Genomic DNA, 23138 nt, shown 5'->3' with positions numbered 1-23138 from the left:
TGCTTCCTCTTGAGTCAAGTCTTCCTGGTTTGATTTTACAACTAATTCTTCTTTTCATGTTGTTGGCATACTTTCTTAAGCAGCACTCTTTTATCTCAAAAGGCTTGGAAAAACACACTGGAATCAGTATGTACAAAAGGTCTTCCCCACTGGTGTCTAGGCATATCTGAGAGAAAGTGCAGTTGATTGTGTTCAGCAGAGACAGCTAACCTGTCCCATTCACTGCAACTTTTTATGTAGTGGTGCCCTTTCTCTCACCTCACTAATAATCTTTCTCTCATGTAATATTCTATGCTGGATTGCCACATCTGTGTGCAGAGATCAGCTGACAGAGCAAAGAATTATTGGGAATGAGCCTTCAGGTATTCAGATCCTGGGTCTCCATTCTGCTAGTCTTCATGAAACTGAGGAGAGCCCAGTTAGCAATGGGAAATCATTTCCTCTCTCAAATGTGAATTTTGGTTGGTTTTGACCAGTGGGATCAGAAGTTAATAGTGGACACCAGTAGACCAAGGTGGGTGGTTAGCTTTACCTACTGAAGTGTTTAGTGTCTGGTCTAGGATAATAATTTGGGCCTTTAATCACTAATTGTAATTAGGGGTGGGAGGTAGATGCATGTGAAAAGTGTTCTGATATGCATCCCTTCTCAAACGCAAGGGAGTTCAGGCATCTCATCTTGGGATGTTTAGCCATTTGAAAGTTGTCGGGTGAATCCTGCACCAAGTGGTTCAATGGATCTAACATCCGAAGTGAATCAGGATCAAAAGTAGCTGCTATAATCTTGCAGAACAGGAACTGAGGAGGAACAGAGCCACTTGATGGTGAAGGTGGGAGGAGTATAAGCAGATAAGCACACTTCCCTAGTTGGAAGAGTCTTCCTCAGCAGATGAGGCTGATATCCTTCTTTGCAGAGATCAGGACTGCAGTGCCACTAAATGAATAAAACTTTCCAAAGTGGCCATGGCATCTCATCTTCTAAGTGTTCAGCTTGAGATGTCTGAAAGTAGCAAGTATGAAAGTTACAGATGGTAACTTCCTTAGCTCAGAAGACAAAAGCTTTTTAAATCCATGTAACTTGGAGGTTCAAAACTGCCAATCACCCTTAAAAATTAATTAGGAACTGGAAACTATGGTCTTGCCAGTGTCAATTCCTGCAGCACCCAAGTTTCCTATCCAAATTCGCTCCGTGAGTGAGAACTGATAGGATCACAGCACCAGCTGTCTCTGTTGTGGAAAGGAGGGCAGCATTGAGTGTGGATGACAGCTCCTGGATCCAGTTCCAACAGTGGTAAATATCCCTCTGGTTCCTAGCCTCTAGATGTGTTATACTTCAGTATATTTACTTCTCATATCATAAGGAATCTCCTTTCCCATCCTACTTTTATCAGCTGAAGTCCTGATGCTCACATTTAAGACAATAAGGAGTTAAGACTGATTTGTGTTATCTGGTAAGCTTATCTTGGCAAAAAAAAAGGTGGAGGGAGAGGGAACTTGAGAAGCAAAAATTAAATGTCAGCAGAACTGTGACAGACTTGCATTCCTGTTTTGCAACTTGCCATGGAGCTAGTAAAAAGCAAAATTATTGGCACAGTTACAGTGGAACAACCAACTGACCTTTCCTGGCTGAAAGTGTGTTTCTGGTTAACTATTTAGAGACCAAATAACTATCATGTGAATTTGCATTTTCAAAGGAAGGAATACAGAAACTTGAAAATTAACTTTGACAAACCTTCTACGAATCCTCCCAGCCGTTCAAGAAAAACTCAAAGACCCAGAGTACTTGACTGCTTTCCTTGGCTCTAGTTTGGTGCTGTGTTATTGTTAAGTAATCATACAACCATGAAATGGTTTGGGTTGGAAGGGACCTTAAAGATCAATTAGTTCCCACCCTGCTGCCATGGGCATGGATGCCACCCACTAGATCAGGTGGCTTAATGCCCAATCCAACCTGGCCTTGAACGCTTCCATGGGTGGGGCATCCACAATTTCTCTGGATGACCTGTTCCAGTACCTTCTGAATAAGTAATTTCTTCCTGACATGTAGTCAAAATCTCTCCTATTTTACTTTAAAAGCATTCCCCTTGTCCTATCAGTAGGACTTTTTTTCTTTTTACATTTTGTATTATTTGTGTTTTGTATGGATGTTACTCCTCCAGCTGTTTGCAATAACCAGTCTGGGCTGGCAGTATAGGTTGTGTTGTTTGTGCTCTGCTTGTGCTGATAGTTTGCCCTTTTAACTGGAGATGCTGTGTGGCAGCTGCCCTGGTGGCTCTTGGGGAGCCTCACAGCACTGTGAGATGGAGGAGGGAATGATGGCTGGATAAGGAAGGTGGGGTTAATGATGTGAGAAGCAGTTTACTCCCCAGGTCTGTAAATCAACCATATGGAAATTGCTGTGATTTTCTTTTTAGATTACTTGGGTTGGTGGGGTGGAGAGGTAGGGGAGCAGCTCCCTTCCTGAACTGGGACTTACTGTTAGTGGTTGAGAAACTCATCTGTGGGATGGAGGCTGATGTGATGACCTTGGCTAGCACTGCGGCAGGCCAGGCACAGGAGAGAGGGAGTCAGGCAGGCAAGACAAGCCTTACCTGGGAAGAGATGGCTGGGATGCTCTGAAGGGAAGAGAGACGTGGAAGTTGCTATGTGGGCAATTGGGAAGCCCAGAGCTGTGAAGAAATGGTAAGGAGATGAAATAAATGTAGGTGAGCTGTGCAAGAAGTGCCTGAAACCATGAAGCATGGAGGCTGTGGGTTGTACCTGATGGCCTATGAAGTTTTGTGTGTCCTTTTTTCCTTTTTGCTCCCTATGGGCCTGCTCTAGGCCTGAACCCCTTCTTCCCACAGACTTTTTCATTTTTTTATTACAAAACACATCATTAAATCTTGGGGAAGTCATGTCGATGTGACGTCAGTCCTCTTGAGAAATACGGAGTTCCCGTTGCTGTGATCCCAGGGGGTGTTCTCAGTATATTAATCTCGCTTTCCACATGGCTGCAGGGCCAAGCACCCATCTGAAGAGGAAATAAGCCAAGCAAGGGAATATGTAATTTTATTATTGAGGGTGAGGAGTCATTTCCTCGACTTCCACCAGGGAATCCACTGAGTTTCGTAAACTGTATTTCTAAAACAGGATGTACTTTGGGTTCAGTCAAGAAAATGTTTTGCCACACTCAGAATTTTGAGTGGGGGTTTTTTTGTGCTCTCTGATCATGGTTGCACAGTTGTGTTTGAACCCCCCTGAGTAGTGTGTAGGAGTTCCTACCTTGCATTCAGCTGCATGTGCCTCTGTGTTTCACTGCTGCCGGACGGAGCTTATGCTTAATGTATTCTGTTTGCTCCACCTGAATGCTTAAAACCTGGAAATTGTATTTTAAGTCTTGAATTACGATTCTGTTGCATTTTTCTTCAGGCCAAAATAGCAACAAAACCTAAGAAGCAAGGAGCTTAGGTAGACTTACCCGGGTCAAAAAGCGAGGTTTTATCTGGCTGATTTACGTTATTTATTAAAGTTTAAGTATGACTCAATATGACTTCTGTATTCTGGTTTTGTCATCTGGTTGAGCAGTGTGATATTCAAGCATCTCAAACTAGCTGTCCTTAAACTACTGAGAAGATAACAGATGTTGTCTAGTCAGATTTGGAAAGTTCTGCCAAAGATCTGATCTGTGAAAGAAAGCTCCTTAATGTGTTTGTCTTCCCATCAACCCTACTAATGCAGGATAGTGGGTCAGTGTGACTGGAAGGTTTTTACCGTCTTAATCCTGGGCAGATGGAAATTTGCCCCACGTTTGGGAGCACTAACAACTGCTAGTTCACAGATGAACTGAAAAAAAAAACCTTACCTGATTCAAATTTAGTGCTTGGTTGCTTATAGTTCCTGCAGACTAGGTGGCATCTGTAGCAATATCATCTGTAAATACTGTGTTCTTGGATAGTAGGAACTAATTTTTAACCACTTGTTTGCTGAAATACCTGTAGTGTCCCTCCTTTAAAAATCAGATCTCTTGTGTCTCTCTGTGCTTTCTGTGCCTCAGTGAATGGGTCTAGTTATTTTGGGTTTGTATTTATACACCCTACATTTTTGTTTGATGTGAGGACTACTCTGTTGATGGATGATTAGTTTGTATAAGCTATTGATGCAAAAACTGTAACTGGTTTTCTCATCGTTACTGGTTGATGTGCCTTGGAGGTTTCCATTACGGAAATTTGTTAGCTGTGCACTGTAAATTAGAGGTTCTTCCTCTTCTTCTTTTGTTTGTAGAAATAGAAGAAAATACTGTTTTGTTTTGAAGAATTATTTGTTTTACTGTTTTGAAGAATTTATCTAGAAGAGAGGGAGAAAATGACTCTTGTGGTGTCTCTTTCTCCCACTTTCCCCAACCACCCCAAAGCCTATTTCATTTCTCAGCTATGAGATGGCAGTAGTACAAAGCCAGATAGCTGTTCAACCTCCTCTCCATTAATTGTCAAGAATCCAGTGACCTAATTATTTTTCCTACCTTCAAGAATGTTTTTTTTCTTGTTGTTTTTCTTCTGTTGTGAAATACTAAAAGTGTTGTGCAAGTAGGTCTCGAGTATTGGAATGCTGGGGTAGGTAGGTGTGGAAATACTCTCTGTTCTTTTGAGTAACAAGGAGAGGGCTAAGACAGGAAAACTTGGGTTTTTTTTATATATGTCAGCTGATTTAGGCAGAAAGCAGTGATACAGGTGATCTGGATACTGTGCTTAGCCACAGATGCAATGGCAGATGCTGGAAGTGGCGGGAAGGTATAAATAGCTCTCAAAGGGTGCTGGAATGTGAAAATAGAAGTGAATTCCTTTTTCCTCTACTGTTGTCTGAAGATTTGATTAACATCATATTGCATCCTCTTCAATTTGTTAAAACCCAAGAGGTTAGATAGTGCGTTCCTTTGTGTAGCTGTAACACTCGCATAGCTATTGCCAAAAGGCAAATGTACAGGAAAAAAATAATTTAAAGGAAAGACTGCCTTGCTTTGTTCTCTCTCACTATTTCCCCTCCCAATTTTTTCTGTTCACTAGTTAAGGCTATTTTAAGAGATTGTAAGCCACAGACAGGATAATCTGTTAAAAATAGGAGTTGGCATTTGAGCCTGGGTGACTTGAGGTCAGGGTGATATCCTATGTACCTGTTTTGTGGGTAATTGCTCAGGGGTGACTGCTGAAGGCAGTACAGGTCCTGCAACCTTGGGGAAGTTGTTCATCTAACTCGGTCTTTACTGTGTATAGTGGTCTAAATAGGTGGGAGTTTATTATGAAATGATAAATGCTCATGCTAGGGGCTGCTGCCAAGACAGATATGATATAGATGTTGGTTACTGCCTTCTAGATGTACTTCATTATGACTTCTAGTAAAACAGTATGAATTTATGAGCTCTTGTTTGTTCTTGCTGGAAAAGATTATCTGAAGAGCCTAATTCCTGTGCAGCATGTGTGGGAATGGCTCTGCATCGACAGTTTCTGTGAGAAATATCTTTCAGTTGCAGTAGAACTTGAAGTTCTACTATTAAATGAGAAATTTTGCTGCCAGAATGTGGAAGAAATGTCCATCTCTTTTAGATATGTCTGTGTCTGGTGGGTGGGTGGTTGTGGTTTTTTTTTTTTTTTTTGCTGTAGTATGGTTTGGGTTGATTGGTGGGGTTTTCTGTTTTCATTTGGTAAAGGGTGCTAATGGTTTGTTCTCAAAGGAGAATTTTATTGCTGTGAAGTGGAATTGACATTTTCTCTATTCCTGCTGCTACCTAGACTTTTCCTTCATGGAATGGATTTAGCACTTCATTTGTCCAGGGTACCACCTGCAACTGTTTCTTTTAAGTGAAGCAAGCCTGTGAGTCACATGTGCTATGGTGTCATATAATTCCATTAGGGAAAACTTTAAAGGGTCAATAGATAGTTATCTTCAACGTGTCCCTTAAGAAAATGACTGTCTTAAAAGTAGCTGTGAGCATGCAAAGATGTACAAGGTTACCCTGGGGCTTTCTTCCAGAGCATATCTCTGCTCTTGAGGATGGGCAATTGCTGGTGGGTGTGAGGCTTTCTGGGAACTGGGAAAACATGTCCAGAGCAGCCCATCAGCCAGGTGAAACTCCTACCCACATGCCTTGTCTTGGTTTCTGCCAGTATGCATATACAAGGTGTGCTTTCAGAGCCAGGCTGCCAATCCCTTGCCAACACTCTGGAAACTTCTGCTTAAAAACATTTGCTGCTTTGGTGGCAATTATGTGAGACAATGATTCAGTGTTTCTCCTGAATTTATCTGTTGCATCTGTATGTGCTGAATATTTATTATCTAGGATAATTAGCAAATCCACTAAGGCAGGCAGTGTACCTCTTGCAGGGTGCATTTGTGGGAGTTTGTTCCTTGCTTCTATATTTAATTCCAGCAAAGGAAGCTGATGCCAGGTGTAGATGAGTATGTAGAGCCTCTCTAAACCTAGAAACCAGCTATAAACCCTAGGCTCTCTGAGTCACTGCCTGAGCTCTCACGCTGCAGGTGCATATTGCCCGGAGGATTATCTTGATGTTTTTCTCTCTTAATAAGATCTTTTACCTTGGAGAGAAAAGCTTGGACATATTCTATGATCCCCTCTTCCAGAAGGCAGCAGCTTAATAATTTTGGCCACAAACAAGTGCACAGCTAACAAGCAGATGGCAGTGAGTGCCCAAGAAGGCTGTGCCTGGATGGTATTAGGCTGAATAAAATGTCATACTCTGGTGCCATAGACTTGTTAATCACTGTGAGTAACTCCAAGCAGACCAGCATCTCTCAACAACCGCATGAAAAACAAAGGAGGGGCAAAAGGCTTGGGGTAGTGTTTCCCATACAATCTCAGTGCCCAAATGAGCATCACCTCCCTGTTCCTGTAAGGCAAGGAGCTAGATCAATTAAAACCAGTGAGAAGACCAGTAAGTTTCAAATGACTGACTGCACAGTGGCAATGGTTGGCTCAGAGGTGATATTTTTGCCCTTGTTTTGCAAGATCCTAGTGTACAGCCTAGATGGGAGCCACCAGAGAACAGAGAAGGATTGGCAGCTGATTGTTCAGTCCAGTCCAAGATTTGCCTTAACAGCGTTTAGGGAAATTGTATGTTCAGATATTTATTTCCCGTTTCCTTCCATAGCTCCTAAAGAAGTGAGGTGGGATTCTGTCTTTGAGGAGTCTAACTGTCTGTATGCTGGTAACAAGTAGCTAATGCTGGACGTGCCCTGAACTCTTGGAACATGGCTTATGATCCTATCTTAAGGGAGTTACACATATCACCTAACTTTAGCATAGAGCTGGATGTCTCTTGAAATGTGCTTTGTAGGTCTACTCTTATTTCCTGGACCTTTTTATAGACTACAGGTTTACCAGGAAAGTAACACAGAACCAGGACTCAGGTCAGTTTTGTGACAATTAATTTGTTAGAAGAGGAGGGGTGGGTGCATGTACGGGGCCAAAAAGCCCAGCACAAGACTAAGACACCTAATCAAAAGCAGAGACTAAGGGACATATGGCTGTAGTGTTTCATAGGGAGCATGAAGGAAATGGTTTGTCCTTCATAAAAATCTAGCAAGGCTTGTTTTCACCTTTTCCTCCTCCTCCACCTTCTCCATCCGATTAAAAATCTTCAAATCTGCTTTTGAAAAAGCATATTTTAAGCCATGTACAATTGTAGAGCTTTACAATAAACAGCTTAAAGAATGAAGGGGTTTCAGACTCTTGAGAGACTGTATTTTCTGTCAGTAATGCAGTCATTGCAGTTTAATGTGTAGCTCACAAGGCTTCATAGGTCTGTCAAAATGAGGTCACTCCCAAGGCTTTGGATTTGCGAAGTTGTTTATAAAACTTTGTGCATGGCCTATAGCAAGAAGGGGTTTCTGGTGGTTTTTACTACTTCTCAGTTCTGTTTTGGCTCAGAATTTTTAGGCTGTTGGGAGAGAGGAAAGGAAGGTCATGGTCCTTAAGAAAAGCAAACAGAACCCCTACCCCCAATTACACCACTAGTCTGTTTATTCAGGAAAATATGACTGAGAACCTAGGAGAACATTCAGCGTCACTGCAAAGTTTTTGCAAAAATATTATTTAGACTTTGAGAAACTGTAAGAAAAAAGGATGGTATTTGATATAAATACTGGTTGTATAGGACCTCTGAGGTCATCTGAGCCCAACTTCCTGCTGAAAGCAGAACTGTGACATTGCTGGATTACATCAACCATGACTTTACCAAGTTGTGAAAACTTCCAGAGATGGATATTTGTAAACTCTCTGTGGGTCACACTGCCCTCCTGATAAGAAAGACATTTTTTAGTGTGCACCCTGAACTTTTAAGCTGCTGTCTGTGGCTGTTGCTCCATCCAATACTGCCGAAAAACATTCACTTGACTCTCTCTTCTTTACAGCTCCCCTTCAGATTTAGCTGGCAGCTAATTACATTGCTCCTTAGTCTCCTCCTTGGCAGACTAAATAAACCCACATCCCTCAGCACTCCTTGTGGGAGTCATTGTAGGCCTCTACCCTATCTTGACATCCATTTTGAACTGAGGGCTTGGATGTAGTATTCAGTATGCAACCTCACCACTACTCATTTGGGAGGAATGATAATTTCCCAGGATTGGCCAGCTATAGGCCTCTTAATGTAGCCTAGGGCATGGTTCACCTTCCTCCCAGCAAGACTGCACCTTTTCAGCTTTTTCAGCCTGATGCCTGTTGTAATGCACAGCTCCTCTTTGGCGGGGCTGACCATGGGATTATTCCACCCCAGGTGCAGGACTCCACAAGTCTGCTTGTTGAACCTTGTAAAGTTTGTCTTCAATCAGGCAGGTTGCACAAGGGCCATCTGGGTTGATGTTCTGCCATTTGCTTTTTCAACCATCTCCTCTGACTTAATGTCATTTGCAGATTTACCATGGATGCAGTTGTGCCGGTATCAAGATTGTTATTAGGATGTTTAGCATTATGGGCCCTTGGGCTGCCAACTGCATTGAAACAGCTTGAGGAAAACTGGAGCCAAAATAGCAGCACTCAATGGCTGGTCACTGTGAATGGTGCCTTCACCTTGTAGGCTTCTGAATTACTGAATCAACTACAGTGGTGGATAAGACAGGTATACTGTGGTCAGTGAGTGGTGATCCTGCTGTCCTCATCCCTGCCAGAAGCTTGTGCAGGATACCCTGGTGCAGTCAGTGCGATCAGAGTGATCCCTGAAGACAGGCAGGGATCAGCAACTCTGGTGAGTGGTTGATGGAGTAAAGCTCCTGTTTTGAAATATGTTCCCTGTTATAATCTGCACAGCAAATTAATTGTGGGATGCTGATAAAAGAGTAAGAGAAGACCAGAATGGAAACATCTTGCTTCCTTCTGAAAAGTGTGACTGGAACACAGTTAATCATTATCTATTTGATAGTAAGCAAGTACACGTTTGCTGGTAGCAATTAAACTTTTGTTTTAAAGATTAGTGAGTGGGAGAGAGATTGGTTTCACGGTGACAAACAAGTGCCTTCTAGAGCAAAGGCCTTGGGCCTGCACGTGGTATGCTGGTGCCTTGTTCTGAGCAGCATCTCTGTGTTCCCTTCATGTTCCAGCTTACAGTGATTTCATAAACAGAGTAGTTGTTCATGCCTTTCATTGCCAGTAACACAGAGATGCTGAAATAAAGTGGATGTCAAGGCCTTGGCAGTGCACGATGAGTTAGGTTCACCTGGATAAATGAGAAGCCAGTTTTGTAAATACTTGAAAATAGCGGATCGTTACTGACTGCCATTTCTGATGGGAAATCTGCTGGTTAGGTTAGTGATGTCCTTTTCATGAATTTATCAACACTTGTGGTCTGGCCCTCTGGTGAGGGAGGCTGGCTGAGGGGAGAAGTTCTGTATAGGCTTGTCTCCACAAAATGTACCCTCTGCATCTGTTTTTGGCAACCTGGCTGGGCTGTCAGCTGCATGCAGGTGTATTCACGTGTCAGAGACTGAGCAGTGTCTCCCAGGGTGTATTACATGTCAGCTAACCTCAGAGGAATGCTATAGCTGTGTTGTACCATGTTTCAGTGTCAGTGATATTGTGCAGAAACAAAAACATCAGAGATTAGATGAAATGGAGTATATGTCATAGATTCAAGCTATATATGTTAGGGTGGGGAAAAATCCTCTATTAGGTCAACTGGGCAAGGGCTCTGACTCTGAAGAGGGCTTGGGTCAATAAAAGCTGTATGAACCAATCAGAAAATTGTATTTCGTAATTAAAGAGTACAGGTTTTTTTCTGCTTTCAAAATGGACAAGCAGATGTCTGTATGCTGCTGCCAGTTCCAAGAGGACTACATTTGAAAAAGTGCCTGGGTTTGTTTTCTTCTGTTAGCTTACCATGGCCTAGCTTTTTTTGTTTTCATTCCTATCTGTAGTTAACAACATAATCCAGCTGTTGTTCGTGATTCCGTTCTGTGCAAGGCCCAGTGTAGGCTAAGCAGAGGAATGCCCTTGAGAGTGCAGCTTTTGTACCCCAAAAGGGATTTGTTGGTATCAAGCACCTATGAGCAATACATTAATATCTTGCAATTATGAACCCTGTCAGTACCCCTTTAATTTTACATAACTTCTTGTTTTCTAAGTTGACATGTTTTATACTGCAGTGCTCCGTTTGCTTCTGTGAGTGCTGCTACTGTGTGTCACCTCAGTCTTTGGGAGCTGCCTGGGAAGTTCAGGGCAGTGCCTATTGGAGCCTGGGCTCCATAGCAGATGAGGTCTTGGCCATGAGGAGAAGTCTGAGTGGGCAGAGCAGGACTTCTGGATGTTCAGCTTGCTGTAAGGAAGGAATTGTTGTGGGAGATGTATTTGTAGCAGGTTGCTTGCAGAGTCCTGAGTTGCAAAGGAGGGATGAACAGAGCAGCAGGAGTTGGTGTCTGTGTGGATGGCCTGTGACAGACACTGCTGTGACGGTGGGATTCTCCTTAGCTTAAATCTCTGTGGCTGTTTGTGTTTCTCAAGGAGTCCCACTTTATATTATAGAGGAAGGGTCTGCAGTGGTGAAGACATTTGGTTGAGCTTCCTGGCAGAAAGCACTGATCGTGAGCCACAATGAGCAGTGTCACTGTGGCAGTGGGAGCTGGGGCACAGACCCCCAGTTCCCAAAGTGTCAAGACTTTCTTATTTCCAATGAGGGGTCCCACTGGCCTAGCTCCTTCTAACTATTTTGAAAGAGATCCTCACTTTTATGTCGGGTAGACTTCATCAAGCGCATGTGTGACAGGCAGAAAGTTGACATCCTGCTTGCCTCCAACCTCCCTCAGAGCTTTTTGTCCTCATCCCTAGTACATTTTTGCTTATTCTCCCCCAGGGCTAAACCTCTCTCAAATCAAATACAAGTCTGTGATGAAAGAAAAATAGCCTAGTTTTCAGCCATTCATTCGAATTTTGAATTCTTATCTTTTGAGAGAAACAGCCACTGTTTTAAGTGACCAACTTCATATGCAATGTAAAGAGGTTGGATGGAGACATGAGCTCCTATTCTCTATGGTTTTAAAAGCACAGGAAGAACATGGCTACTCTCTCTTCCATCAAACAGAGTGACCTGCAGGCTTGGGACCGAGAGCGTGAGAGCAACCTGTCGGTGATGGTGCAGAACAACTTGTACATGCTGGAGGGAGTTTTAAATGAAGCCTAATTATTGAGTAACTCTACTAAAAAAGTGTTTGGGTATCCACATTGGCAAAACCACAAACCTCTTGATGTTTTTCTAATGATGAATGTATAATGCTTTACCCTAGAGTTTGGCCTTTTCTTTCTCTGGCTTTCAGTAAGTTGCTTAAAATAAAAGACTATAGATTGACTTCAGATAACTGTTGAAGCTAAATTGCTATTTGGACTGTGTTGCTTAAAAACAAAACAGTGTTTCCAAATTGCCACTGCAGAGTAGTATTCAACAAATGCAGCTGGGAGGGAGTATTTAAGTATGGTTTTGTTTCAGTTTTCCATTTGCCCACGCCGTTACAGGACATGAAGCATAATGGATTATGAGCCCAGTGTTATGGGCCTGCCTGTTCACAGCTTCATTTCTCGATGTCCTACAGGTCCAGGTGCAAGTAGAAATGTAGCTGAATTGTAAATTTGACTTCTGGTTTTCTTATAATAAAGTCTGTTTTCCTGCTGTGCAGCCAATTGTGCTTTAGAGTCTTCATCAGAAGAGCTACTAGTACTGCAAGCTACCACTAAATGTTGTTTTTTCTGGAGATTTAATAACTCAGCTCCTAATGCTCTGCAGGATTTTTCCTAGCTTAGATGTCTTGATCCCTGACCCGAGTATCTGTGCCAACAGAAACTTTCAAGTGCTGATGCAGTTACGGTGAGAAAATTGTACTTCTGTGCTTGCATTGCCCCTGGGATCTGGTTTTACTAGAGTTTCGAAAGCAGTTACTTGCTGATGAGGTTCTCTCTGTGCTAGGAATGGGTCTCCAGTCTGTTTCCATGTGTTTGTAAGTTGTTTCTTGCACGGGCAGGCCCGCTCATGCAGCGAGGCAGCCATGGAGCTGAAGCTGCCTTCACAGCCTTCTTGCTGGAAGTCACTGGGACGTGGCTCCCTCTCATAGAGTCTTTCATGAAAATCAGTCCTACTCTTCCTCCAAACATTCTCAGTACTGTTCTGCAGTATTTAGTGCAGGCTCCTATTGGAGTCTTACATTTTATTTCACTAGTTAAAACCTATCTCAAGCTATTTTTTATGGGAAACTTTTGGCCTTTAGTTGTGTTTGATTCCTTTGCTAGCGTAGGTCAAACTTACTGGAAGTTAAAAAAAAAGTTTTGAATTTTTTTGGAAATTCAGTAGAGGTTATTTTGTGCATCCATTAACACTGACCCAAAGCTTTGTGCTGCTTTGGAATGTGAAGTTCTGCATGGAAATTAACACTTAAATGCCCTGGCTCTTCACCAAGGCTTTAGGCAGGGTGGTGTGGTGTAAGCTGCCTGAAAGCAGCAAAGGTTAGATGAATTTCTTCTCTGTGGAAACACCACGAACCACTTCAGAAGGAAATGCATCAGGGACCTTGGTTGGAAGGAAATTACTGCACTGATTGTGATGAATTTTGTTTCCCTTTCTAACTAGTAACTGAAGGACCTCTGACACATAACTTCTATTTTTTCATGGTCACTTCGGGGTGAGGTACCTCTCTGTGTGAGAGGGGGAAGGAAGTAAGAAGAGCTTGCTGCTATTTCAAGACGTAATGAGGGAAACTTAGTGTGTTTTATTTCCTTTTGAGATCTGTGTTTAAATTAGGAGTCTGTCTCCCCTGCTATGGGGCAGGGAGGGAAGGGTTTTTTCCATTACCTTTACAAATAACTGTGGCGTCTCAAGTGTGAAGGTGTTTGATGCAGCTGGTGTTGAGGAGGTGTAGCCAGCTGTTTGCTGGAGAAATGCACCATTGTTGTACTTATTTTGTATCAGGGATTTTTGGCTGCTTCCCAAGTGACCACTGTTTCTTCACACTAAAACTTTTTAGTTTATTCGTAACATTTTATCTTCCTCAGTTTAGTATTCTGTATATCAGACTTATTTTCTCAGTTTCATTCTCAGACTCCTTCTATGTATATCATGATATGTAAAGTTTTATTCATTATTTTGTCCTGTCAGTCATGTCTGGTCAAAGACATTTCTTATAGGTAATGAGATATAAATAAATGGAGTAGTCCTGCTTTATTTTTGAAAAGTCATTGAAGTGTCAATGAAAACTGTATTCATAGTGCTGGATGTTCAATTAATTTAATGTAAGGCTTACACTGGAAGGGAGGTGTTTTAGTACAAAATGGTTCAAAAGTACTTCTTTAAATAGAAATTTGTGAAATATATAGTGTAGAAAAATTCAGGTTAAGATTTTACTTTTCAGCTAAACAAGGTATTTGTGTGTCAACCTCAAAAGAGCCACAGAGCAGTAAAATTCTGATATAGCAAATGAACACAAAAGCTTCAGAAATTAAAAATTTCTGATTTAGGAAAACAATGTGAAATATGCATGTTTGAAGGCCTGAATGTTAAAATTGCTACTCATTCAATGATAACTAAGAGAGGATATCTCTATCTTTTGTTAAAAAAACACCCAACAAACAACCCAGACAACACCAGTAATTTTTTAATGACTATTCTTTGTCTATTTACTGTAAAGTCACCTGTTTTGAACACCTAAGACTTGTTTACACTTGGTACTCAAGTGTGACACTACTGAACTCTGCTATGATACTACTGAAACCTGCAGTATAACTGGCATTATTTCTGCTTTATTGGCTATCCCCTTTTGGGCTGAATAGGCCAGAGTTTGCTGCTGGCCCTGGAGGGCTGATGTTCAGCTGTGAAAAAGGGAGGTGGCAAGATGGGATGTGAGCATTTTACTTGACGACTGTTCAGAGTTGGATTTGGGTATAGTGAGAGCCTTGTTAAAACCTTCAGGAGAGATGAAGGTGGTCTGTACATGCAGTGTCACTGAGGATTTTTTTGATCTAGAACAGAAGAGATCACAGCTCACTGATTAGATGGCTTGTAAGCAGTGCTTGCTTTGCTGGGAAGGTTGAGGTATATTGTTCTGGGGGAGTCTTTCTCTCACAGCAAGAACCATATAGTTCACCAGAAGATTGTTCTCCCCTGCTTCCATGAAGACACTTGAAAGTGTTTCCTTCAAGCTCAAACTTTGTGTTACTTTGCTTAAAAGAAGCAGCAGTTTCCAAAGGACATAGCAAGGCCTTCATCCATGTTTTACATGCGCTGTAAATTCCCTTGATTACCTTTGTGTCTGTGTGCTGGGGACTTACTGCACCAGTTGTGTCCCAGCGATAGCAAAGTAGAAGAATGTCCAAGGAATTAGTGTCCACTGTCTCAGAAAACTTGTTTGTGCTTTATAGCAAGGTCATACTTCCAGAACATTTATTCAGTGTGATTAATGGTGCATCAGATAAAAATCCACCCTGACTAAACTCAGGGAGTGCCATTCTCAATGTACTCTTGACATGCTACAAGTTTGCTATTGCGTTTTCTTTTGTTTTGTTTCTCAGTGATTAAACCTACATCAGAAGGTATTTATCTCTCAGCCAGATGCTTATTTGTAGGCCATCAGCTGTGTGGGTTTTTGACCATAAACACTATGAGGCAGTTCTGGGCAAATTAGCTCTTTGTGTGGGAACTGCTGTCTTAGCAGTACTTACTCCAGTGAAAAATATGTGCCACTTCCAAGTAAAAGATTGGGAAACAGTGACGCTGGTGTGGTGCTTTTAAAGTCTTGGGATTAGTGTCGTAGATCTTCTAAACGTGACTGTTTTAAAACTTTTTTTTTATGTTATTTTTTATTTCTTTAGGCACAGCTGGAAGCTCAGAGGGCAACTCAGGACTTTCAGAGGGCCACTGAAGTGCTGCGTGCTGCAAAAGAGACCATTTCACTTGCTGAGCAGAGGCTCCTGGAAGATGACAAACGTCAGTTTGACTCTGCCTGGCAAGAGATGCTCAACCATGCTACTCAGAGGGTAATACAATTGCCCCAGCACCTATCTTTTCCATATTTTGTGTTCTCCTGTGGTGTATAAGGCTTAGTTTCTGTAAGAATAAATTTTTGTTTTGATTCAGATACATGACGTAGGAAATAAAGCTATGAAAAATTATGAAGCCTAAGGTTAAATGATCTGGGCCTTAGGCTTCTTCTGGGACAACTATATTTCTCTGTCTGGCTGTGCCAATAGCTAGTGGAGTAGCTCTGTACAGAAAAAAATAAATTACCATCTATATTATAGGGATAACAGATAAACTTCACACATATCTGCATTTGGAGTTGTGCCAGAATAATTGCACGGAGATGGCTATTCCTGAATACATGTGTTATAGGAGCTCTTACTCTGGAAAAACAGGGACATGTTCCAATTTTAGTATAATGGGTTTGTAGTATGGAATAATTTGAACAAGGCACTTTGCTTCAGAAATGCGTGTTTGAATGTAGAATTACTTGAAAATGTGTGTTGCGTTTTAAGCTCGCTTTCTGCTTTATCCTGAATTAACTTTCAAATTTAGACAAGATCTTACCTCCTTCGTAAAGTCTTTTTAAACTTACAGAAGAGATGCATCATCTAACAAAGAAAGACGGTATTCTTTCTAGCAGCTGTCAAGAAGAATTTTCCTGTCTTTTGCTGTGTCTCTTTTTTTCCTGTCTATTAAAAAAAAAAAGGGCAGGAAGGTTTTTTTAACATGGAAGAACCAAAAATCAAAGTTAAAAATCTTTGTTCTGTCAGAATTTCCTTAATATGCTAGTGAAGCTGAACTTGCTATTCCAAATATGCTAGCATGCCATACAATGTTCATATTGTCTTGCAGTCCTCAATGCAGTAGCTCTGTTCTGTAGCAGAAGCTTCTGATTTATAAGAAAGCCTCTATTTCAGGGTGAATTGTAAAACCCAGCTGCCTGATGAGGAAACGGGGAACAGAAGGGATGTTGGCTGAGTGTAGGGGAGAGATGGAAAACCTGGTACATTTTAAAGAAAGAGAAAACGAACTCCAGGGTATTGTTTGTGTTATTGTCCCTGTTATCATTAGGTATTTGCAGATCAGGTAACCACTGTGTATTTCTGAGAGGAACCTCCCCTTTGCATTGTGTGTGTGCCAGGACACCAGCAGCTGTCATTTTCCCTAGTTGTTATCCCAGCTCAATAGGAGCAAAGTCCAGAAATGCATCCACAATTTTTGATTTATCAGAATTGATAGGTGAGAAAACTATAGGTGGAAGCATCTAAGGAGTTGCTTAGACCTCCTTACTGCTAAACTGCTGAGTTCTGGTGGAGAGTGACAGCAGTCACATATTGACCACTTCTCTCTGGCTGGTATACTGCAAACTTGTGTTGGGGTGGGTGAGAAACACTAGCAATTTTGAGAGTTCAAACAGATTCTTCTTTTCATTGGCTATCTCAAGGGGATCTCTGTGTCCTTCTACAACCCTTAAGCTTTCCCTGATGGTCTCTGGTAGGTGTACACCTGAGATGAGCAAACCCGGTGATTTACAGCAGATGATCTCTGCTGACAGTGTTAGGAGTCATGCTGGTGGTGTTGATATGTATCATCACTGAATGCAGAATACCTGCTTGTTGGGGACTGATCCAAACCATGATGTCTCTGATTTGTTACAGCTGAACAGTAAATAGGAAACTTAGATTTACTTACTGCAGGTGTGAAGTATCCTAGGCACTGACTGGACTGCAGCTGAGGGCTCCTGGAATGGGAAACTTGTAACCCAGCAATTCCTGGTGCTTAAAATAGCCTGGGTAAGCTCAGTTCCCAGAAAACACCCACCTGAACCTTTCCTGGGTGTAGCAGATTTTGAGAGAGTTACATGGAAGTTTATCTCATGATTTTCATGAGACAGTACCTCCATAGTGGAGGTCTTGAGACTAGGGCCAGAGCCAAGGAGGGTGAGAGTGCTGTTGGAAGTCCTGACTGAACAGACCCAGCATTAGTTTGTTTGGAGGGCTTGACTGAGTTTTATATCTTCTTTAAGAGGGGGTGAAAACTTCCTTGTCTTCAGTGCACGCAGTTAATGAAGTTCTTAGTGTTCAGTGAGGCAAAGAGAATAATTGGGATCTCAGGGAGCAGAAAATGTCATCATTCCCTACCAAGATGTGGGTGAAAACAGATTGGAGGATGAGATCTACTAGAACAAAAGTTCTTCTTGACTGCCACAGCGTTGCTGATAACTCAGATCATTAATTGTTAATTACATTACAAGTCACTAATGGAAAATGGTTCTGAGAGTGAAAGCTGAGGGTTAAGAAATAAAATTCTACTTATGCCTATAAAATCATTCTTGGAGAAAGCTTTTGCATTCTTGTTATTTGGATCTGCTAGCTTTTTTTGCATTTGTTTATAAATGGCAGTTGTACTGGGCAGAGAATAATTTTGCAGTGGGCCTTGTACAGCAAGAGCTCAAGTGCAGAAAAGCACCTCTGAGCCAAATGTTAAAAAGTGGCTACTAATTAATTTGTTTCTCTATTGACAGAAATGTCAGACAAGAGTAAAGGGTTTTTATTTACTGTTTTTGGGCAGAGGCAGCAGGCTTTTTTGAATTAATCTGAAATTTGGAACAAAACTCGAGCCCTGTAGCAGCTCGGTAGCTGACAAACACCACAAACAAAAAGCATAAAGAAAAAGGGTAAGCAAGAGAACAAACAAGAAACTGGTTTCTTATACAGCTGTATGTGGAAATGCTGCCAGGTTAGTTTTGCACATGACCCAGTGGATATGGACAAAGACTTGGGTTCCAGAGTACCAGACAGGAAATGCTGTTTCCAGACCCTCACTGGGAGGAAATAGAGATAAGGGTTACATGTTGTAATTGCTTTTTGGTGTCTTGATAGACTGAAAAGCTATTAACACTATTTTTAATGTAACTATCTAACAGAGTACTGTAAACAAGGCTTTTGTAGCCACTTATGCAGAAAATCATATAATTCAACTGATGCAAAATGGAAGAGTTATGGAAATTTTGTTTATCCTGGGTGAGGTGGGAGCACTGCATGTGGAAGGTCTTTCTATTCATGGAGCAGACAGAAACAGCATGAACAGGTACAGGGAGTACAGGCTGTCACTCAGAATTTTTTTACACCTTGTAGTTTGAGCTACATTTCCCAAGGAAACTGGGTGCATAAATAGGAGCTGGATGCCTGCCTGCCTCTCTGTGAAGATGCAACTAATCCCTATAAATGTCTGTGCTTGAGCTGTGTGTTGACAACAATGAAGCACTGGGCTGTGGTGCAATCCTGCAGATCAGGCAGCTTCTTTACCCACTTCTGTTCCTAACATGATGTGTATTTTGGGGTAAAGTCCTGTGTTTTTTTTTTCTAGATGTCCATTTTTCCACAGATCTGAGAAGTGTAATGACAGGCTGGAATTTAGCTCGTCAGTGTCATGTATCTAGAACCTGACTTTGTATCACAGAACTTGGCAAAAGTTCATTATAATGAAAGGAGGTCTGATCAGTGTGTTGATGGTTTTTGGAGAACAAATCATGTGAGCAGAGGGGCAAGTTCATTTTAAAATAAATTGTCTGTTGATTGTAATAGAAATGTAGACAATGTAGACAGTGTGATGAGCTTTTAAGCTACCTAGAGAAGAAATCACTGTTCACTCTTAGCCATTGGCTTACTGAGGTTTTGGTGTGTCTTTAAAACTTGGAGATTGTGTTTTTGGGAAGTGGAGGTGTGTTGCCTGTCTGCTAGTACCTTGAATATAATGCTGCAGTTTGGGGTGCAGAGAACAGGGCAATGAAAGGGCCAAAGGATGTTGAATTTTGGAGGGATGGAGGAGAAAGATCTTCACATTTATAGTCCTGTTGAAAATAATTCATAAAGGTCTACAAAAGGATGCGTTACTTCTAGTTTGAGAGAAGCTGGAGCAAGAAGGAAGATCCTTCATAAATTTCAAGAGAAATTGCTAATTTCTATTTGCTGATGCAATCCGCAGTCTTAAAAAGGTTCTGCTTTTACAGTATTTCCTGAGATATGTTCAGTTCATAAATTCTGGCAGGAAGAAGAAATGTTTTGGCTCTTGATCATGAGACATTTTAAGAAGGAAAGGATGAGGGGAGAGTAAAGAGGGAGGAGGCATGCTCCCTCTTGGATTAATTTGGCTTGTGCAGCTCCCTCTGATATTACACTGTGAAGTGCCATCTGTCAGTGTAAAATGTGTGGGTGCTTTCATGATGTAGAGAGGAGAGATACTTCCTGAAGCTAGAAAAACTTTGAGGAAAAAAAGGGTGAGAAGAAAGTCTATGAAAGAAGCAACAAAAATACTACATCCTTCCTGGTCCTAATCCCTCTGTCACTTTATCTGGGAAATGCAGGGATTCTATGCAATCTTTTGTATTGTTGATTCTCTCCTCCTGATTTACCCGTCTTAATTGTCTCTTTCCGCTTTTACAATCAATTTAATTTTTTTGAGAAAGAAACAGTTGTCCAGAGTAATCTTCTGGCTTAGATGGTCAGCTTTGCTGAACTCCATTGATAAAATTTTTCTTTTGCATCTGCTGTTATTACTGAGATTCTGCCTGGAGTCCATTTTTTACTTCAGGTCATCGAGCTATTTTGGGTGGAAATAGCTTCACATATAGACTTAATCACGATAGTGATAGTCTACACTGACCTTTCTTTCCCAGGCAACGGGTTTGGAAATAAAGGGTTGGGAAACAGAGAAGAGGAATTGATCAATACCTGCATTGGGGGGTTTGACTTGTTTTGTTTTCCCATAGTTGTATCTTATAGCCTGTGCTACCTAGGAGAGTGAGTTCTGCCTGAAATAGGTGATCCAGTAGTTAGGGATAGGTGTGGGCTAAGAAATGTCCAGTGAATGCATGGGCATCCTAGAAGTTCATCTGCTCTGGATGTTTTCATGCAAGAGTGTGTCCCTTGCTCACCCCAAGGGTATGAATGGCAGGTACCATGTAAGGAGGAAAGATGTGCCTTGAGCAATCTTCATTTGAAGAAGTGTCATCCTCACTTTTATCCCTGCCTTTTTCTAAGTGATGCTCTTGCATCTGTGATGGCTTAGGAGCATCTACAAGGCAGGTTGGTGGTAGAAGTGACAGAAGCACTTTTATTAGACAAAACAGCTTATTTGGTATCTGTGATCAAAAGTTTGTGTACAAGTCCACATAACGCTGCTTTTTTTCCCTCCCCAAATGTATTAGGGCTGATAAAAAGTACTTCTTTCCCACACAAGCCTGTCTGTCTTTTTCTAAGCCCTTTTTAAGAGGTGAGGCATTTCCCTAGCTGGTCTTATATTGAACCTACCAGATGAAGAGGTGGCAGCATTGTTTGCAGTTTGTCCACCTGCCCTGACGGAGAGCTCAGCCTTGGGTGTGCACCTTGAGCTACTGTCCCAGGGAAAGGGGATGGGGTGTCTCTGCAGACTTGTGGGCGTAATGTGAGTGTGATGACAGAATTGCCCATAGGAAAAAACAAGGATGTGTGGGGAGAGAGTTTTTCTTGTATCACTGGTTTCTCAAAAGGATGAAATATATAGCTTTTTTTTTCTCTTTTTTCCTGGAGGGGGTAATGAACGTGGGTATATAAGGCTGACAGCAAATGTCATATTTTGTCAGATATTTTGAGGTGATTACAGTCTATCATCCTCAAATCCCAGTTCTGCAGGATTCAGCATTTCTGTGATGTTTGATATGAAAGGTATGAAAAACCAACATGATACTGGACACCTGACCTGCTTTATGACCCTGATGTTGGTAGCACTTGTCATGTGATTTATCCCAGATATCAAGGTTTATTCTAATTTAGCCCCAAGAATGGATGTGAGGGATTGAAATGTAATTGAGCATTGGCAAATTCCAGTCACTGTTATTTTGTAGCTTCCAGCATTTTTAAATTGCAGTTTCCTTCCCACACTACAAAGGTGAACCACCTTCTGTGCAGTCTTTGGAGACTGCATTTTCATTTAAGATACTTCCATGCTAAAAGCAGCCTTGTCTGACATGTTTCACTAAGGAAAGTCATTGCAGCAGCCTGGCTTTCAAACAGTTGTTTGAGATAAGAGGCTGCAGCTTATTTTCAGCATGCAGGAGAGAGTCTGTTATGAACCTGATAATTTCTTTTCTCCCCTTTTTTTGAAAGTGGACACATATAAAATAGTTGAAGGGCATCGGAGTTGAGTTTATTATTTTATATCTGATCAAGAGATCCCTTGGAAATCTTTCTTTCTCATAGTTTAAAGTTCTGTAGCAACTTCTTTGTTTAATAGTAAGTGGTATGTGTAGATAAGCAAAAAGTGGTAAGAGCTACTGGTTGATGCTGATGCAGTGCAGCTTTGGCAATTTCACACTTTTCATTTAGGCATCAGAAAGGACAACACGACAATTTTCCTGAGAGGAAGGTCAAAGTTGACTATACATTTTCCCTGTTCAGCCTGAGGGCCAGGAGGGCTAGCACACTTTCAAAAAAAACTAGGGCTTTGTGGGTGAGGTTATTTAAAATTAAGATACCTTGAATTTTCTTTCTCTCTGCATCTGAGAGCTCAGATACACAGTCTAGTGGTGGAAGCCAGTTGGAAGAAATTGGCTAGAAGTTGTGGAGTAGTTGGTATCACAGCTGAAACATTGCAAGAAAAGAAGATTGAAAAAATTGCCTGCTTTCCCATCATTGCCAGACCAACAGTGAGGTGTCACCACTTTTCTTACTTTTCTTACTTTAAACAAATCAATCACCTCCCTGTCTGGATCTTGACTGCTAGTACATTAAACACATTTTCTGACTTACACCTCTGACATCTCAAATTTGGACAATAAAAGTACCCTGCATAGAATTACTGGCAAAACATGAGCATGGGACATCAACAATGCAGCTAATGGAGAGACATTCACTTTTCCTGTTGCTTTTGTAGACTCCTTATTGCTGTAAAATGCCATGGCAGTAGGCATGTTTGTGAAACTTTGAAGAAATGATGACTTGAAGAATTTGTTAGCTTGTGTGGAGGGCTGCAGCCTGACTGGCTGGGGAAGGTCCAGGCTGGCCGTGGAAAGCAGCTGACATGCTGGGCCTGGAGTGCTGCACGTTAAGCATCTGCCTCTCCAGATAGAATCAGAGAATTGTTAAGGTTGGAAAAAACCTCTAAGATCATCAAGTCCAGCCATTAACCCAACACTGCCAAGTCCACCACTGAACCATGTCCCTAAGTGCCATGTCTGGGAGTCTTTTAAATACCTCCAGGGATCGTGACTCAACCACTTCCCTGGGCAGCCTGTTCCAATGCTTGACAGCCCTTTCAGTGAAGAAATTTTTCCTGATATCCAAACCAAACCTCCCCTGGTGCAACTTGAAGCCATTTCCTCTTTCCTGTAGCTTGTTGCTTGGGAGAAGAGGCTAATCCCCACCTTGCTACAACTTTCTTTCAGGTAGTTAGAGAGAGCAGTAAGATGCCCCCCTGAGCCTCCTTTCCTGATCTCCCACAGCTGCTTCTCATAAGTCTTGTGCTCCAGACCCTTCACTAGCTTTGTTGCCCTTCACTGGACATACTCCAGCACCTCAATGTCTTGATACATTAGGATAGTGGTCTGGTCATCATGGTAGGTCTACTGGTTTGCATGATAGGGGTGTCAGCTCAGGGCTCCAACCTCTGCATTTTCAATGTTGAAAC

At 41.7% G+C, this 23138-nt stretch overlaps 1 protein-coding gene across 1 annotated transcript in view; it reads left to right on the top strand.

Moving 5' to 3' along the window:
* The window catches only part of SH3BP5 (SH3 domain binding protein 5), a 52866-nt gene that overhangs the window by 17358 nt on the left and 12370 nt on the right, over positions 1-23138 (top strand). Inside the window, exon 4 of the mRNA XM_051789041.1 lies at positions 15323-15487. Within this exon, the coding sequence (XP_051645001.1) occupies positions 15323-15487 (165 nt within the window). The remainder of the gene's footprint in view (positions 1-15322; positions 15488-23138) is intronic.

This window comes from Manacus candei, unplaced genomic scaffold (genome assembly GCF_025592945.1).
Source record: "Manacus candei isolate 608988 ecotype Guabito, Panama unplaced genomic scaffold, ASM2559294v1 h1tg000026l, whole genome shotgun sequence".
In the NCBI taxonomy this organism is placed as follows: domain Eukaryota; kingdom Metazoa; phylum Chordata; class Aves; order Passeriformes; family Pipridae; genus Manacus; species Manacus candei.
The sequence above is the reverse complement of the archived record's forward strand: the minus strand, read 5'-3'. Positions and strand labels throughout refer to the sequence as shown.